The sequence below is a fragment of the Gadus macrocephalus genome, chromosome 22, assembly GCF_031168955.1.
Source record: "Gadus macrocephalus chromosome 22, ASM3116895v1".
In the NCBI taxonomy this organism is placed as follows: domain Eukaryota; kingdom Metazoa; phylum Chordata; class Actinopteri; order Gadiformes; family Gadidae; genus Gadus; species Gadus macrocephalus.
The window spans coordinates 9321598-9337357 of record NC_082403.1 but is presented as its reverse complement, the minus strand read 5'-3'; the positions used below and the strand labels follow the sequence as shown (position 1 = coordinate 9337357).

Here is a 15760-nt window from a genome sequence, read left to right as displayed (position 1 = left end):
TACGCGAATTGAGAAACGGCCTATGAGATCCCTTGAGCTCTACCGGAAGGGGCGTGACTTCGCCACTCCATAGAACGATACATTCCGGTGCAGAGCGAACTGTAGAGCCCCCCAGTGGCGTACACAGGTATAGGCACAAAAGTTCCAGGGTGCCGGATGAATGAGTGCAACACTAATACCGTCTATAACACTTTGTATCAATTCATATCTATGATCTTAATCACAAGATACAAATGCTGTTTATCAGAAAAAATTACTGAATGAAAAGTGGGTAGTTGGTGTGTATTTGGTCTTGGGCCTAATCTTGAAAGCAACGTGAAGGATAAACTAATTTTTTATATTTGATTTTTCCTTTTATAGACATATCCACATTGCATTATTAAATATGGTCACATAGCAGTGCTCTTATAATTATTTGTTTTGATGAGACGTATCAACATGTATGTAAGAGGAGTCTGTAAATCCACCATCTGTTCAAGTCTCCACTTACGTCTTAATTCCCCGAAACATAAAACAAATGTTTGGGCCAACACACTGTGATCACACCCACTTACACAGAATGGAGCTCTTTGTATCCATTCAGATAATCTTAATCACCAAATACCTGTCCTGTTTCTCAGGAAAAATAACTTAATGAAAAGTATGTTGTGGGTTTGGCTTATGTCGTGTTTTAGGCCTACTCGATCTACCAGGTGATCTTCGTTCCTACCCTCACCTGTGGACATGAAGGGTGGTTGATGACCGAAAGGACGAGATCGCGGGTACAATGGGGCGAGATGGGTTTTCTCAGGAGGGTGGCTGTCGTCTCCCTCAGACGCATGAGAAGCTCAGCCAACCGTGAGGAACTCGGTATAGAGCTGCTCCTCTGCTTAGAGGGCAGTCAGTTGAGGTGGTTCGGGCATCAGGTAAGGATGCCCACTGGGCGCCTCCCAAGGGAGGTGTTCAAGGTACGAGCAGTGGGGAGGAGACCCCGGGGAAGACCCAGGACTAGGTGGAGAGATCATATCTCAACACTGGCCTTGGAACGCCTCGGGATCCCCTCGCCAGAGTTGGTCGATGTGGCCCGGGAAGGGGAAGTCTGGGGCCCCCTTCTGGAGCTGCAGCCCCCGTGACCCGATCCCTGATAAGCGGTTGGACGATGAGGATGAGGCATATAACTTCTGAAGAATCTGGCGGACCAGATATTATGTCAGGCAGGCCAGTTATGGCCCGCGGGCCGTCAGTTGCCATCCACTGCTGTTGGCCTTTTATGTTATTGCATAAACTGTCATTTCCATCTACCTCATGCATATAACAAAAACCTGTTAATCATTCCATATTCATTCCAGAATCTTTGCTCTCTGCAGTTTTGCAACAACTATATCTATATCTGTAAATTGTAAAATGTTTAGAATTACCTTTGTTTAGCTTACTTGTAACCCTGAATATATCTATTCAGGGTTAGTGCCTTGAAGCATGAAAAACAGAGTACGTTTCCGGTGTACCCACACTAGGCCAATTTATGATGACTGACTGATAGTAGACTTTTTATAGCGCAAATGTTTTAGGTATTTTGTACGTTATTTTATCCCATCTCCCCCAATGATTAAAGAATATCAAAGCATAAAAGTAAAAAACCTTTTAAAAAGAAACATTTGACGCATAACAGCAGCATTTATTCAGGCAGCTAATACACAAAAGCATGGTCTCCATTTAAACAAAATATCTCACACAGCATCGATGTGTCAACCAAAATAATAAAAACATTAGAATATATGGCAGGCATCCTGACGATTCAAATAAATCTCTAAAATATTCCCGGCATGATTAAATATCTTTGGATTGGTCGAGATTGGATTCAGGGAGTAAAGTGACCCCACCCCACCTGAAGTGCTTCCATATTGACATGGACAATATCGTATCCCTCCCCCCACCCCTCCTCCCTCCCAACCTCCCACCCTCCCACCACCAATCTCCCATCTCCCCTCAGACCTCCCCGCCCAGAACCTAGGGTTGGCTCTCCTCCTGGCAATGACTCAGCACCTCCTCCATCTTGCTCTGGATCTCCTGCACTCTCTTGGCCCACTTCTGGGCCACCTCCTCCTCGTCGTCCTCCGTCACCGCCGTGTAGGCCATGAGCGCGATGAGGCCCATGTGGAAGAGGAGGCGCAGGTGGGAGCAGCGGTGCTCCATCACGGTGCGGTTGCGTCCGCAGTGCTCCAAGTACACCAGCAGGAGGGGCCGGCCGAACACGGAGCCCTTCCCCATCACACCACGGTAGTAGACGTCCAGGCTCATGTCCGCCTTGTCCCGCTCGTAGATCCTCTCGAAGGTGCTCATGTGGAGGTCGGCGGCGTCCGGGTCTTTCTTCACCCGGGCCACCATGTTGCCGAAGGCAGCGTACTGGTGCTTGATGAACTCCTCATACTTGCCGTAGGTTTCGTTGACCTCGTCGATCCGGATCTTCTGCAGGCACTGCCGGTTCTTGGCCGAGATGTCCTCCATCTTGCAGTGCAGCGCCTGGAAGTCCTTGTCCAGGACGTTGGCCTCGTCCTCCTGGAGGCCCTTGCGCAGCAGCCCCACCAGGGGGGAGATGATGCCGCAGATGGGGTCGACGGAGGAGGCGAAGGACGTGACCTTCTCCACGCAGCACAGCACCTTGACCACCGTCTTCTTCACCTGAGCTCCGTCTGCCATGGCTCCTGCTTCACGGCCGGGCGGCTGTTCTGTAGTTTGAGATCTAGAAATGTGGTGTGGAGACTGTAGATGGAAACCCAGAAAAACAGAAACACAGTGGTTTTATCCAACATTAAAGTCCATCTTGATCTTTTTATCATTGTAGGAGCCTCAATGCCTATTCGTTATTTTAAGTTAATAATTCATGATAATGTTTGGATTTTCATGAGTGAATAATATAATAGTCAAGTGTGGTAATCCGGAACAGGCCTACACAGAAATTTATTTTGAAATTCAATTGCATTATTTTTGGTGCATGCGCACATTCAATTACTTTATTTTGTGTGAGGGGAAACTTTATTGTGTTAACGACGTGTGACAGACAGTCAGGCTTAACAAGCGTGGATCCAGACAGTTTTTTATCCTCTCTCTCCCTCCCCTCTCTCGCTCTCATTTTAATATATTTTCATGTTGTGGAAAAGGATTTTTGTATTTTGCCTTTGAGAAGTAAACCTTTCAAACTTCACGTCGTGGTCCCTTGGATTCTTTTTGTGGATATTGGACAAGGTATGTGCCGAGGGGAAACACGGAGCTGGAGCGTCAAGCTGGAGCTTCACTAATTAGACCCAATAGGTCCTAGAGTTATTATTAAAAACATATATGATATTATCATCAGTTATAATAGCCTAGGTTCGTGTGAAAGGTGTCTTTTAACAGAGCAATGAGTAAGATCCGAGGGGCTTGGTTAAATGTTTGTTGTCATTGCTGCGTTAGCGTCAGTGGGTAACCAAGGGAACCCGAGCTCAGATGGTGGGTGGGGTGGCTCTCAATGTGCAGCGCCATCAACATGTATGTAAGAGGAGCCTGTAAGTCCACCATATGGCCACTTCTCCACTTACGTCTTAATTTCCCGCAACATAAATCAAATGTTTGGGCTAACACACAGTTGTCAATTTTTTATTCCATGGAATTAGTCATCTCTTTGAAATATGACCATGTTATTAATAATTGTAAATGTCCCTAAGTAGCAGTGGCACTTTATTTTACGAGACAAGATTATGATCACACCCACTAACATGGAATGAAACCCTTTGTGTCAATTCATTTCCATGATCTTAATCACCAGTATCATATCCTGCTTCACTGGAACCATAACTAAAAGAAGAATTGTTAGTGGGTGTGTCTTAGGCCTAGTCTTTACAGTAACGTGATGGATAAATACATATTTTTATGTGTTGGATTTCACCTTTCATAGACATATCCACATGGAATTATTAAATATAGTCACATAGCAGTGCAATTATGTGTTTTGATGAGACTGATGTAATTCCCTGATTCTTAACAATACAACAATCAACCATTGGACTTCCTTTCTCTTTCATCTGTTCAAACCATGTTCAAACCACGTTCAATCACAATCAACTGTAACGCAGAATGTTAAATGCTCTCGTCGAACACACGCTAACTGACTGATACTATATACGTTGACTTACCTGAGAGTAAACAATTGAGGTTATTCTGTCTACATGGATGTGAGACCTCTCCTTCCACCATTTTCCTCTTTAGTCAAATGAGGACAGCCCCTCTGTTCCAAATACGGGCATAGGAACGGGGAAGTGGTTTGTATTTGACGAGCGTTGATTTGCTAGCGAGGAAGGTCGTCTACGAAAGGGAGCGCTTATTGTTGGTTAAACACCACGGTCCGCTTCGGTTTTAGAAACACCAGCTGAGGGCAGGGCGGGGCAGGGCAAATCGTTTTGGTTGTTTTGATCATAGCCAAACCCTCCTAGTCCGTGTTGGTTAAAAGAAAATACGCAATGAAAGTATCTTATTTATAATACGAATAGAAAAGCCAATAAGAGCATGACTCAACATTGTAAACCTGGTTTATCCTGCAGTGAATCATGAATCTGGCAAAAGTGACTAGTTCCTGTCGTCAGCTGTGTGTTGATCCGGTGCATGCTCCTATGTGACGGAGAGCAGAATAGGTCCATGTGCGCAGTACAGAAACAATGGATGGTCAATGCGGACAATTTAGGAAGTTCCACAGCAACATTTTCAACAGCAGAGGAATACAGTTCATTAGAAATGTCGCCATTATTGGTTGTAAATGTGAATCATTTTAGAATAAGCAATAAACAAGGTGCAAAAGTTATTTATTTATTTTTTATTACAAATTGATTTTCCTCAGGACCTTTGCATGCATCGATAAGAGGCGGTTCAGTTGTTTTTTTATTATCATAATTTTTTGGGATTTATTTATATGCAAAACGTATAAGGGTCCAAATATAACATTTTACAAATTATCAAATTCTGATACGAAACCATTAACCTATAATCATAATTTCCGACAAACATACTGAAATACAAATAAATAATATAAAACTAGTTTGCACTTTTTCTAACTTTATGCACTTGTTTACAGAACTTCCACATCCTAATTTAATCTAATATGGTTCAGGAAAAACTTGAAATGTTCTATACTGAAATGACGATGGTTCCACTTGCAGTGCTAAAACCAACCTGTTGAAATAACCATATTGCTGAAATGTAAAAAAAATAAAACAATGTCGAGATTAATATAGCACTTCAGATAAGGTTGCGTTGAAGTGATTGCCTTCTTGGGAGTGAAAGTGGGAAAACATCTGCAGAGGCTTCCAACAACATAAGCCTACCCACACCTGCACTCCCAGTGCACTCCCATTTACACACTGCACACGTGCACTTAAATACTGGCTTGCAATTGAATTTGAATCAATATTTAGTCATTTAACAGACTCTCCAAAATTGATGATTCAGAATAAGATGGTGGAGCACTACTCAAATGCTGCATGACCAAGTTTCTATAACAGACATAGTGTAGATTAGCGAATGTCTCAGAATTGTGGTAGTAATGGTGAAAAATTACAATTTACACAACAAATTACAAATTGATAAAACCCAATCAAATATGTTTCTGCTGTCTGTGAATATAATCGTAAAAGTTAACGATCATATTCAGAGACAGCAGAAAGATATTATACAATATTAACCTCAAATCAACTCAAGTAGTGTTAACTTTAGAATTAATAGGACTGTATGCGTAATAAGATCAATACAACATCATGTAATGTTTATCTTTCTCTTCCTGATAAGATAATTGATGGGAAAGGGATCACCTGGGGAACTTTCCAGGCCTTATACATCTTCAATGGTATTTGACCTTTCACCCCTTGGTATTTGGTCACCAGCATATTATTCATAACGATAAGGACAGTTTGTTGGACGTTATTGTCTGTTTGCTATGCCATTGAAATAAACAATGCAATCAAGATATATCGAATGCAATCAAATTAAAATCCCCCCAATCTTCAGAACATTCAGAAACCACACTCACACTCACACACACACACTCACATTCAGAAACCACACACACACACACACACACACACACACACACTAAGAATCCACTCACACACAAACACACACAAACACACGTGCCCCAACCAAACGTACACGTCACAACCCAGCGGGTCCTCCATGTGCTACAGAGTATACAGTATAATCTCTGGTCGGTTCCCTTCCTCTGTCTGTTAGGCTGTAACCACTCGCTCTCTCTGTCCATCTGTTGCTACCTTGTCTGTCCACCTTCATTCTTACGACTGCCTGGTCGCCTGAACTCTTCAGTTATTTGGTATCAGGTAAAGAACACTCCGAAAGCTAAAGGCAACGTCGCAAACATATGTTTTGGGTTTAATCTTTGGGGGGATTAGAAAGGTTAAGCCTTCTATTGAAATGCACCGAGAGGGATGAGCCGAGTCCAGCCTGACCTGAATTTGCTTATGAGCTGCTGTGCTTTATTTATTTTCGTGTTTTTACTTTTATGGCCTGTGGACGTTATGTAAATGTATAATAGTTTTAGAGAAAACAAGATTGTTAAAAGTACAATGAGTGGGTTCATGAATAATTTATTCTTTTCATTTCTGTTGATAACTAGTGGCTTTAACCCCAGGTCAAGTCAATGTTAACCAGACTTTTTGTTCTGGAGTACAGATGCTGGAAATCTAGACCTGATTACAGGCGTCATACCAGGTTCTGCAGAAATGTATCAGACACTAATACAGCTGTTTCTCATTGCCGGGTGAGTAAGGTTATAATAGTTAATACTTGTTTTAAACCAATAGTGAGTAGAGTTGCTTGTCGTTAGATTGGTGCTAGCTTATGCTATAGAATGATATAGTGTATTTTATAGGTTAATGTTCCTGTTTTACAAACTTAAGAAAGTACATTTCATGAGAGTAAAATTCAAACAAGATAAGCTTCTTTGATTTAAATCTGGGGGAATAAACAATGAAAGCAAGAAGTAAAAGCTTTTGCATTCTCCAAAAAAAAACAAAAAAAAAAACTAATTTCTTCAATTGATCAGAGTCGTCTGGCCGACTGGTGGTGCCATCCAAGGACCCGTCTACGATGACACGCCCCACCCAGAGTTCCTCAACCCTTCCTGGATGTCCGGCCTCCCCGACAGCTCACTCCTCTCCGAGGTCACCATGCCGGGCACCCACAACACCATGGCTGTGTTTGGAGGCGCTCTCGCCGAATGCCAGTCCTGGAGCCTTGGGTCCCAGCTCCGTGCCGGTGTGCGCTTCCTGGATGTGCGCGTGCGCCACGTGAAGGGGAACCTCACCATCCACCACGGCGTGTCCTACCAGAGGGCCCACTTCGGCCATGTCCTGCAGGGCGTGGTGGACTTCCTGGACGAGTATCCCAGCGAGACCGTGCTGATGCGTGTGAAGGAGGAGTTGAGCGAGACGTACGACATCTACGGTGCCGTGGTGAGCTACGTCCACCGCTACGCCAGCTGGGACATGCTGTGGCACAGCCGGCTCATGCCAACCATGGGGCAGGCCCGGGGGAAGCTCATCATCCTGCAAGACTTCCATGGACCGGACCTGGGAATGCGCTATGGTTCCCTTGACATAGCTGATGACTGGAAGGTATGAAATACTATCTGATGGGCTCATATGATTTCTACCAAGGTGGAACCAATTTGTCATTAATTAAAAAGAAGCCACTGCAATCACGTATGTTTTAAGTGAGGTGTCCACGCAGTTTCATTTTGTTCTTTGTTTCGCTTTAATCCCCCTTTACCCTCACTAGTCACCCTTCATCCCTCATTCTAGTCCCTTGCCCCCTTTATAGGTACCCTCCTTACTGCAAGTGCCGAAGAAGTGGCAGAGTGTTCACAAACATCTGGAATTGGCCCCAGTAGGAAACATGGCCCAGATGTTTCTCACCTACACTAGTGGGACTGGGGTCTTCGCCTACCCAAGTGCCGTGGCCCAGCGCATCAATGCCCAACTGTACGACTACTTGACTGGCAAAACGGGGAAGGACCACCGCTTTGGAGTCATCATCATGGACTACCCAGCAGCCCCCATTATTCAAATGATTATTGACTTCAACTGAAGCCTGACAACATGGCCTCCAACACATCCAAGATTTGAATGCAACTTTGAGATGGCCTATGAAATATATCAGGAAATTCTGATTCAACTGTATATTTGTATGAGTCCATGTTATCTAACATTTAAGACTCTGAATATAACAACTGAATAAAATAAAATAAAAACTAAATATATATAAATATTAGGTTAGGTTGTGTCATTATTTATGTTTTTTTTTACACTTTTCAGAAAATATGAAAACTATGAAATTCACGCACACACACGTGCCCACACACACGTACACTAGGGCTGTAACGATACGCGTATCAAACCGAAAATCGCGATACTCAAAGCCACGAACCTGTCTCGCGGTGTGAGAAGGCAGAAGCGCGATATGCCCTTTCTAACTCTTCGGTCAAATTGTCCGATTGAAATTTGCTAATAATTTGTCTGAATAATAGTCTGCTGACAGCGCCCCCTCCTATCGATGCCGTAAATATGTGACGAGATGCCCTCTCTGTGATCACAGCTCTCCGTGGCTACGGAGGATTGCATTTCTCCACAGCCGTCGAAGTCCTCATACGCGATATGAACGACATTTATCCAGAGTGGGCCAAGCGCGAAAAAAATTGCCTGTGTGATCCTGTCTCTATTGTTTTGTGTGATTTGACTGGCAGTTTGTCTGCTTATAGGTCGGAATGAAGCGGCCACCGATTATTGACAGGATGGGTACTTTATTCTACCGGACTCGTTCGCTTCTTCACTAGACACACGCGCTACCGCTCGCTCTCCTCGCTCGTCCACTCACTCGCTGACGTCACTCACACACGCATACGCACACTGCCATTCTCCCGCACACACATATAATAATAATAATACATTTCATTTAGAGGCGCCTTTCAAGACACCCAAGGTCACCTGCTACTCGTAACACTATGCCTCGTTATTGCGACGTTCATGTTTTTCCTCATCTATTGAAAGTTAGGCTATTAAACATGTTGCATTCTATACGGCCTGATTATGTCATTATTTAAGCTACATAGCCTAATAAGAAGCGCTAATAAGGATATTTGAATAAACCAACCAAACAGTTAAAGGGGCCCTATTATGCCTACCAGCAAAAAGCATCCTCCAACTGCAATCTTTGGTTATTTCTTTATTAATTTAGCTATACTTTAATAGTATTCTTTCGGTTCAAATCTGTTCAGTGTTCCAAATTATTTGTTATTAAATGTTACATTAAGATAATTGGTATTTAAGTGTTCAAATAAAATGCTTTTTAAATTTAAAAGAATCGTGGGATGTATCGAACCGTGGGTCAAAAATCGTGATACAAACCGAATCGTGAATTTGTGTATCGTTACAGCCCTAACGTACACTCACACAAAAATACACAAAGTCATGCTGTATTATAGTTCTAGGAGATGTTGAAATTACTTATCATTAGGGGAAATGTCTTAACATCCTGTTTTCGACAGAGAGCCCCTTAATTCTCTCTGCACACTGCATAAAGACGAGGAGTTCCGGAGAAAGTACGCACTGTAGGATTATCAAATTGTATTTACTCTTTTGGAGTCATTCTAATGATAAATCTCACGCTTCATTCTCCCTCCTCAACAGGTGTGAAGTACAGAACATGGAGAGCAAGCCCCAAGGTCCTCTGTTGCTTTCAGTGATAGGTCGGTGTACTCTTCCGCAACTTGCTCATGTTTGTCTAGACTTCTCTGTTGAACAGTATGCCTTCGATGTTGTGCACGTCCTTGAACACCTTCTTCTCTGCCTCCTTTATGCAGTTGTACTGAATGTCATTATATGGATGATAATGGTCTTCGCCATTGGACTGGGTAGGTTCCTTGTGCTGAATTGAAAAATTACAAACTTTTGATTTATGATTAGAAAAAGCAAACTTTTAAAATTTAGACGGTCAGTAAATCACTTTGGGGTGATACTAGTAAATGGTAATAGATATTTGAAATTATTTCAGCTCTTTTACTTCGACTCAACGATTCATGAAATAATGAAAAAAAAAAATAATGATTTTGTAATGAGGGCAAAGGAGTAGAGAGGCCATTTTCTGTCGTTTATTGAGAGAAATGTGGGAGGGTATTTATTAGATTTGAATTGACCATAAAACAAATCATCAACTAGTTCAGCCCTATTAGAATCCTCTTTGTGATAATAATAATGTTCTGATATCTCCCAATACTCATTCAGGGACCATCCATTTAAACAGCTGTCCTGCCCAGCCCTACATCCCCATCTACCTGATGGTGCTGGGGGTCAGCAGTCTTCTCTTGCTGGCCCTAAGCTACGTCCAAAGCTCAAGGAAGCAGGGTGTGGTCAGCATCCTGACCTCCGCCTGCATCAGCCTTCTGCACATCTTTACCGCCTGTTGGTTTGTGGCAGGTGAGAGGATCAGAGGATTGGTTGCTATTGGTAATAAGAGATGAGGTCACAAACCTGAGGTTTAATGGTCCCTAATTAGGAATTAGGGACCATTAAATCCCACTTAGCAATCTATTTATTATTCATATACTGGATGATCTAGCACAGCTAACTCTGGAAAGCATAAATCAAAGACCAATTTATAAATCAACGGACGAAGTGAGTGCACACACTATCATCCTCCATCCTTACGAAAGCTGCATGTCTCTGTCCCTCTATAGGCACCCTGTGGGTCTATTCTATTTACCCCCCCAGCTACTCAGACGCCGTGGACGGATACTGCCAAAAGAATGTCTACCATTTTGCTTTCTACCTCACCAACCTATGCTGGCTTCTTGTGATTGTGACGTTATTATACGGCGGATGCCTCCTTCTGCTGAACTGCTTGGACGCTGGCACCAGGGGGCGTGGTTTGTCTCGCAAGAATAATGATTCGTATGGCGGAACAAATTCTCATTCTATTGTGACAAATGGCTGTACATTAATTTTGGGATAGCTTTGTGTGTGTGTGTGTGTGTGTGTGTGTGTGTGTGTGTGTGTGTGTGTGTGTGTGTGTGTGTGTGTGTGTGTGTGTGTGTGTGTGTGCGTGCGTGCGTGCGTGTGTGTCTGTTAATAAATAAATTGAACAAACAAAACATTAAATCAATAAATAAATTGGCTTACATTTATTTATCCTATATATTTATAAACCATTAGTGTCAATTATGAGTATTTGGAAATACATAATATTTAATTGTTTCAGGCACTTGCAAAGTTGCCTGTTCGAGTTAAGGGTCCTTCTTCTATACTCGCGCCTTATGTCGTCGTATTACTGTCAGCGGTCTGTAAAGTCGCATTGTTTTTTTTTTATACGGAACGCTAGCATTGTGATTAAGACATATAACTACATAACCTTCAAGAGCGTCGTTGCCAAAATTGTATCTAGTCCCAAGTGGTTTCTTTATATTAATTTGTGAACGTGGCCGGGTCTTGGCTTGTAAGCATGTGGGGATCCAGCCGCCGTGTCCTTCAGGAGGTAGTGACGTCTCATTTCAGGTGTTTCTCCCAGACACCATGCAAGGTTCGTGCATTGCTTGATAACTGACCGATCCTTAAATATGGTGCACAGAAATGGCTGAAGCAAGTTAATGCACAAGTGTATGCACTGCCAAATGGTCAACAAATATCTGTACGCGTTCTAGTCCCCACTTGGGCTCAATGCTTGTGATGGTTGCTTGTACCACGTTTATAATAACTAAGTGTGCATTGTTAACAGTATATTGTATGTACATGCATACTTTCCCATAGAGTACAGTTGTGGTGGAGCGTTGGTGGCAAGTCCCGCTGGCAAAAGTAGGTCGGGCCCCCAGACTCCATCCACGAAGACACAGGATTTACAGATTAGTGGAGGACACCAAACTAGTGCCGAAAGAGAAGAACATGGAGCTGATTCTGACACAAACGGTTGAAAGTCAGTATCCCAAATGCTGCCGATCATGTGTCTGGTTACTCATTTTATCAGGAACTTTCAATAAGGACGTTAATGGTCGATGTGCTTGTTTTTCACAGAGCTTGGGGGGCGAGGAGACACAGTGTGTGTGAAAAAATCTGTTGGCAGAAATAAACTGCTGGCTCAAGGTCTCGCGGTTTATTCATCACCAGAAAACAAACAGATGTTCGCCGAGGAGATACGGGTATGCGTTTCGTCTTGCTTCAAATCACTTGGTAAAATGACAATGGGTTATTTGAACCTGTTTACGTTATAATATGCCCTAACTTATTCAAACATCTTTCATCAACAGCTTTTGCATGAAGGGAAGCCAGAGGATAGAATCCAAACACGCACAGGACAACTTGTAAGTGTTTTACTTCCTTTTTCATATATCCCTTCATTGTTTTTTCGTTTGCCTTAAGCTTTAATATAGATATTAGTGGGCCCCTAACACACCATTTGTAGACGTTCCCGAAATTCAGCCGTGGTACAGAATTACAGCCACTACGAGCCAGTCGCACATTGAGTTGCACTTTCCCTAAACGCGCCGTTTCGGTGTCTGTAGCTTTAATGCAAATGAGGAGAGAGGGGGGTCAAAGAGGAGGGTGGGGGTGTGGCCCTGAGCAGCTTGGGCCACGGTACCATGTGCTCTGTTTACAGTCGATGTATCGCAATGGCGAGGCGCACATAGCCTTTGGCCGTGTTCTGTAAATATTCTAGCACTCCGGGTGCTCCGACGGGATTCCTGGAGCTCTATATCTAAATAATGTCATATTATACATAGATATCTATATCATATGATATATATTATCACGGCCAAAAGCTGTGTGCGCCTCCAGACGATATTATGAATCTCAAACGACTGCTGCCTGTCTCAAACGACCGCTGCCTGCTGCGGAGGGACCACCTCCTCGGCAGCAGGCAGCGGGCAGTGCCGAGGCGGGGGTCCCTCGGGGGCAACAATCCCTTTCTCCTCCATGTCGCAGTCCATGTACTTCAGGGAGTCAAAGCCAAAGTTCCTTTCCCCCAATTCTAACCCCAACTACAGTCTCGTTGAGGAAGTACCAGAGACGTCAAAGAACCAACGTGGTATGCCCCATAACATCAACAGCAGAACAGTTATCCAAATAACAAAGAAGTGTACTTCTTTACGTTACAGTGTGTGTAATCACTAGGGCTGTAACGATACACAAATTCACGATTCGGTTTGTATCACGATTTTTGACCCACGGTTCGATACATCCCACGATTCTTTTAAATTTAAAAAGCATTTTATTTAAACACTTAAATACCAATTATCTTAATGTAACATTTAATAACAAATAATTTGGAACACTGAACAGATTTGAACCGAAAGAATACTATTAAAGTATAGCTAAATTAATAAAGAAATAACCAAAGATTGCAGTTGGAGGATGCTTTTTGCTGGTAGGCATAATAGGGCCCCTTTAACTGTTTGGTTGGTTTATTCAAATATCCTTATTAGCGCTTCTTATTAGGCTATGTAGCTTAAATAATGACATAATCAGGCCGTATAGAATGCAACATGTTTAATAGCCTAACTTTCAATAGATGAGGAAAAACATGAACGTCGCAATAACGAGGCATAGTGTTACGAGTAGCATATGTGTGTGCGGGAGAATGGCAGTGTGCGTATGCGTGTGTGAGTGACGTCAGCGAGTGAGTGGACGAGCGAGGAGAGCGAGCGGTAGCGCGTGTGTCTAGTGAAGAAGCGAACGAGTCCGGTAGAATAAAGTACCCATCCTGTCAATAATCGGTGGCCGCTTCATTCCGACCTATAAGCAGACAAACTGCCAGTCAAATCACACAAAACAATAGAGACAGGATCACACAGGCAATTTTTTTCGCGCTTGGCCCACTCTGGATAAATGTCGTTCATATCGCGTATGAGGACTTCGACGGCTGTGGAGAAATGCAATCCTCCGTAGCCACGGAGAGCTGTGATCACAGAGAGGGCATCTCGTCACATATTTACGGCATCGATAGGAGGGGGCGCTGTCAGCAGACTATTATTCAGACAAATTATTAGCAAATTTCAATCGGACAATTTGACCGAAGAGTTAGAAAGGGCATATCGCGCTTCTGCCTTCTCACACCGCGAGACAGGTTCGTGGCTTTGAGTATCGCGATTTTCGGTTTGATACGCGTATCGTTACAGCCCTAGTAATCACACACACACACATGTGGCGCTCGCACAGTCGTAGCTCATTGTCTCGTTGGCGGGCCAAATTCTCGGGGCTGGCAAGGCAGAGAAAGGGGAGGTGGCATCTTCCCTTATGACGACATACGGGGAAAATTCCAAAACGACGCTTCTGAGCTTCGGCGGATCATAATGCCTAATGACCATTTTACAGCCAATGAAATTTCTAGCTACTGGGGGAGCATAGGTAGGCTAGGGGAACCCATATTAATGTTATAAAACCTCAGAAAGGGAAATGTTCATGCCATGGGACCTTTTAAAAGTATTTTTTATTTATTTACAGACTGTGGACCTCCTGAAATCTTCACAGTTGAAGATTAATAAATGGCCCTCGAATGAGTATGCACTCACCAAAGAGATTGCCTGCAGGCAATTTGCCCGGAAGGTATTTCTGATTTATTTTCAGGGTGATATTAGACCAAATATATTTCTTTAATTGCTGGATTATTCAAAATTGTGACCTCTCTACTCAGTTGGGAGTTATTGTGCCACTTCATGCGTTGACACTTCCAGAGGAGCCAATCATGGATGTAGGAGAATACTGGTGTGAGGTTACGGTAAGACATATCTCGGGGATCTTTTAACAACCTTACTCAATACTACATTATAGTGTGTAGACAACAAGTTGTATGCATGTCTGATTTTGTTTTTTATTATAAATGTGCTCATAATTCTTGTTTCATTAGAGGATGCTGGTCATAGTATAGTCCAATAGTTGGATCAAAAATAAACTGGGATCAAAAGACGTTTTTTTTTTTCTTCCTTTTCAGGTGAATGGAATAGACACTGTGCGTATCCCAATGTCGGTTCTGCCCTACGAGGACCCATCTGCAAGGGAGCAGAAAAGGTTGAGGCAAGAAAATGCCGTTTCTATTACAATGGAGGCTAGTTCTGAAACAGCCGCTTCAGCGTTGGAAGCTTCTGACGTTGGGACCTCTCCTGATGTGGAGTCTCCTGCCCCTCCAGGGACCTCGCCTTCTGAAGACAAGGCAGGACCACCAACGGAAAACCACCCAAAAGATGGACTGTGAATTAAAAGTCCACTTAAAGAAAGGATTATCATGTTAATAGAAAAATAATGGATCATGATCTGGGGACATCGATGTGAATAAAGAATGCAAGATCAATTTAGTGTCTTTTTGATTTTTTTTATAGTTTATACCCAACATGTCTGCAATCATCGCCAAGAAATCTCTTCACTTGGCTGATAATTTTCAGGAATAAAAATACTTACAAATTCAAAACCAAAGGCCTTGAGTATTACCTTTATGAACTCATAGCAAGTCTTTTGGTCTCCCCTCACCAAAGAATACCACAAAATAAAACTCTTCGGGCCCCTAGCTATCTTTATTCTCTAATTTCCTTGTCAACGTAAAGATGGACATGCAGTTCTATTGCCACTTAGTGGCTGCATCACAAATGTAAAACGGGTAAATACTGGCATTCGGTTAGAAAATGATTACCGGTATACTTTCACATGCTCAGACAGATTCAAAAGTATTCCAGTTCCAGCATTGGTCTGTGTGACTTGTTTGTTTATAA

At 42.9% G+C, this 15760-nt stretch overlaps 4 protein-coding genes across 4 annotated transcripts; 3 read left to right on the top strand and 1 right to left on the bottom strand.

Moving 5' to 3' along the window:
• Positions 1-1629: 1629 nt before the first annotated feature.
• LOC132450759 (protein rapunzel-like) lies at positions 1630-4569 on the bottom strand. The gene is made up of 2 exons (XM_060042856.1): positions 4149-4569; positions 1630-2739 (listed from the first exon to the last, which is right to left on the bottom strand). The coding sequence occupies exon 2, from the start codon at positions 2674-2676 to the stop codon at positions 1987-1989; it is 690 nt and encodes a 229-aa protein (XP_059898839.1). The 5' UTR covers positions 2677-2739; positions 4149-4569; the 3' UTR covers positions 1630-1986.
• Positions 4570-6174: 1605 nt separating this feature from the next.
• On the top strand, positions 6175-8271 carry si:dkey-266f7.9 (uncharacterized protein LOC100006223 homolog). The gene is made up of 4 exons (XM_060042843.1): positions 6175-6335; positions 6688-6775; positions 7061-7631; positions 7837-8271. Exons 2-4 carry the CDS (start codon positions 6738-6740, stop codon positions 8101-8103), a joined length of 876 nt encoding a protein of 291 aa, XP_059898826.1. The 5' UTR covers positions 6175-6335; positions 6688-6737; the 3' UTR covers positions 8104-8271.
• A 1197-nt stretch (positions 8272-9468) lies between these two features.
• On the top strand, positions 9469-11184 carry LOC132450771 (transmembrane protein 272-like). The gene is made up of 4 exons (XM_060042873.1): positions 9469-9760; positions 9875-9925; positions 10296-10487; positions 10748-11184. Exons 1-4 carry the CDS (start codon positions 9718-9720, stop codon positions 11020-11022), a joined length of 561 nt encoding a protein of 186 aa, XP_059898856.1. The 5' UTR covers positions 9469-9717; the 3' UTR covers positions 11023-11184.
• A 141-nt stretch (positions 11185-11325) lies between these two features.
• On the top strand, positions 11326-15345 carry mrpl9 (mitochondrial ribosomal protein L9). Its single transcript, XM_060042844.1, has 7 exons — positions 11326-11586; positions 11814-11976; positions 12075-12199; positions 12308-12361; positions 14502-14603; positions 14692-14775; positions 14989-15345. Exons 1-7 carry the CDS (start codon positions 11509-11511, stop codon positions 15247-15249), a joined length of 867 nt encoding a protein of 288 aa, XP_059898827.1. The 5' UTR covers positions 11326-11508; the 3' UTR covers positions 15250-15345.
• The last annotated feature ends 415 nt before the right edge of the window (positions 15346-15760 follow it).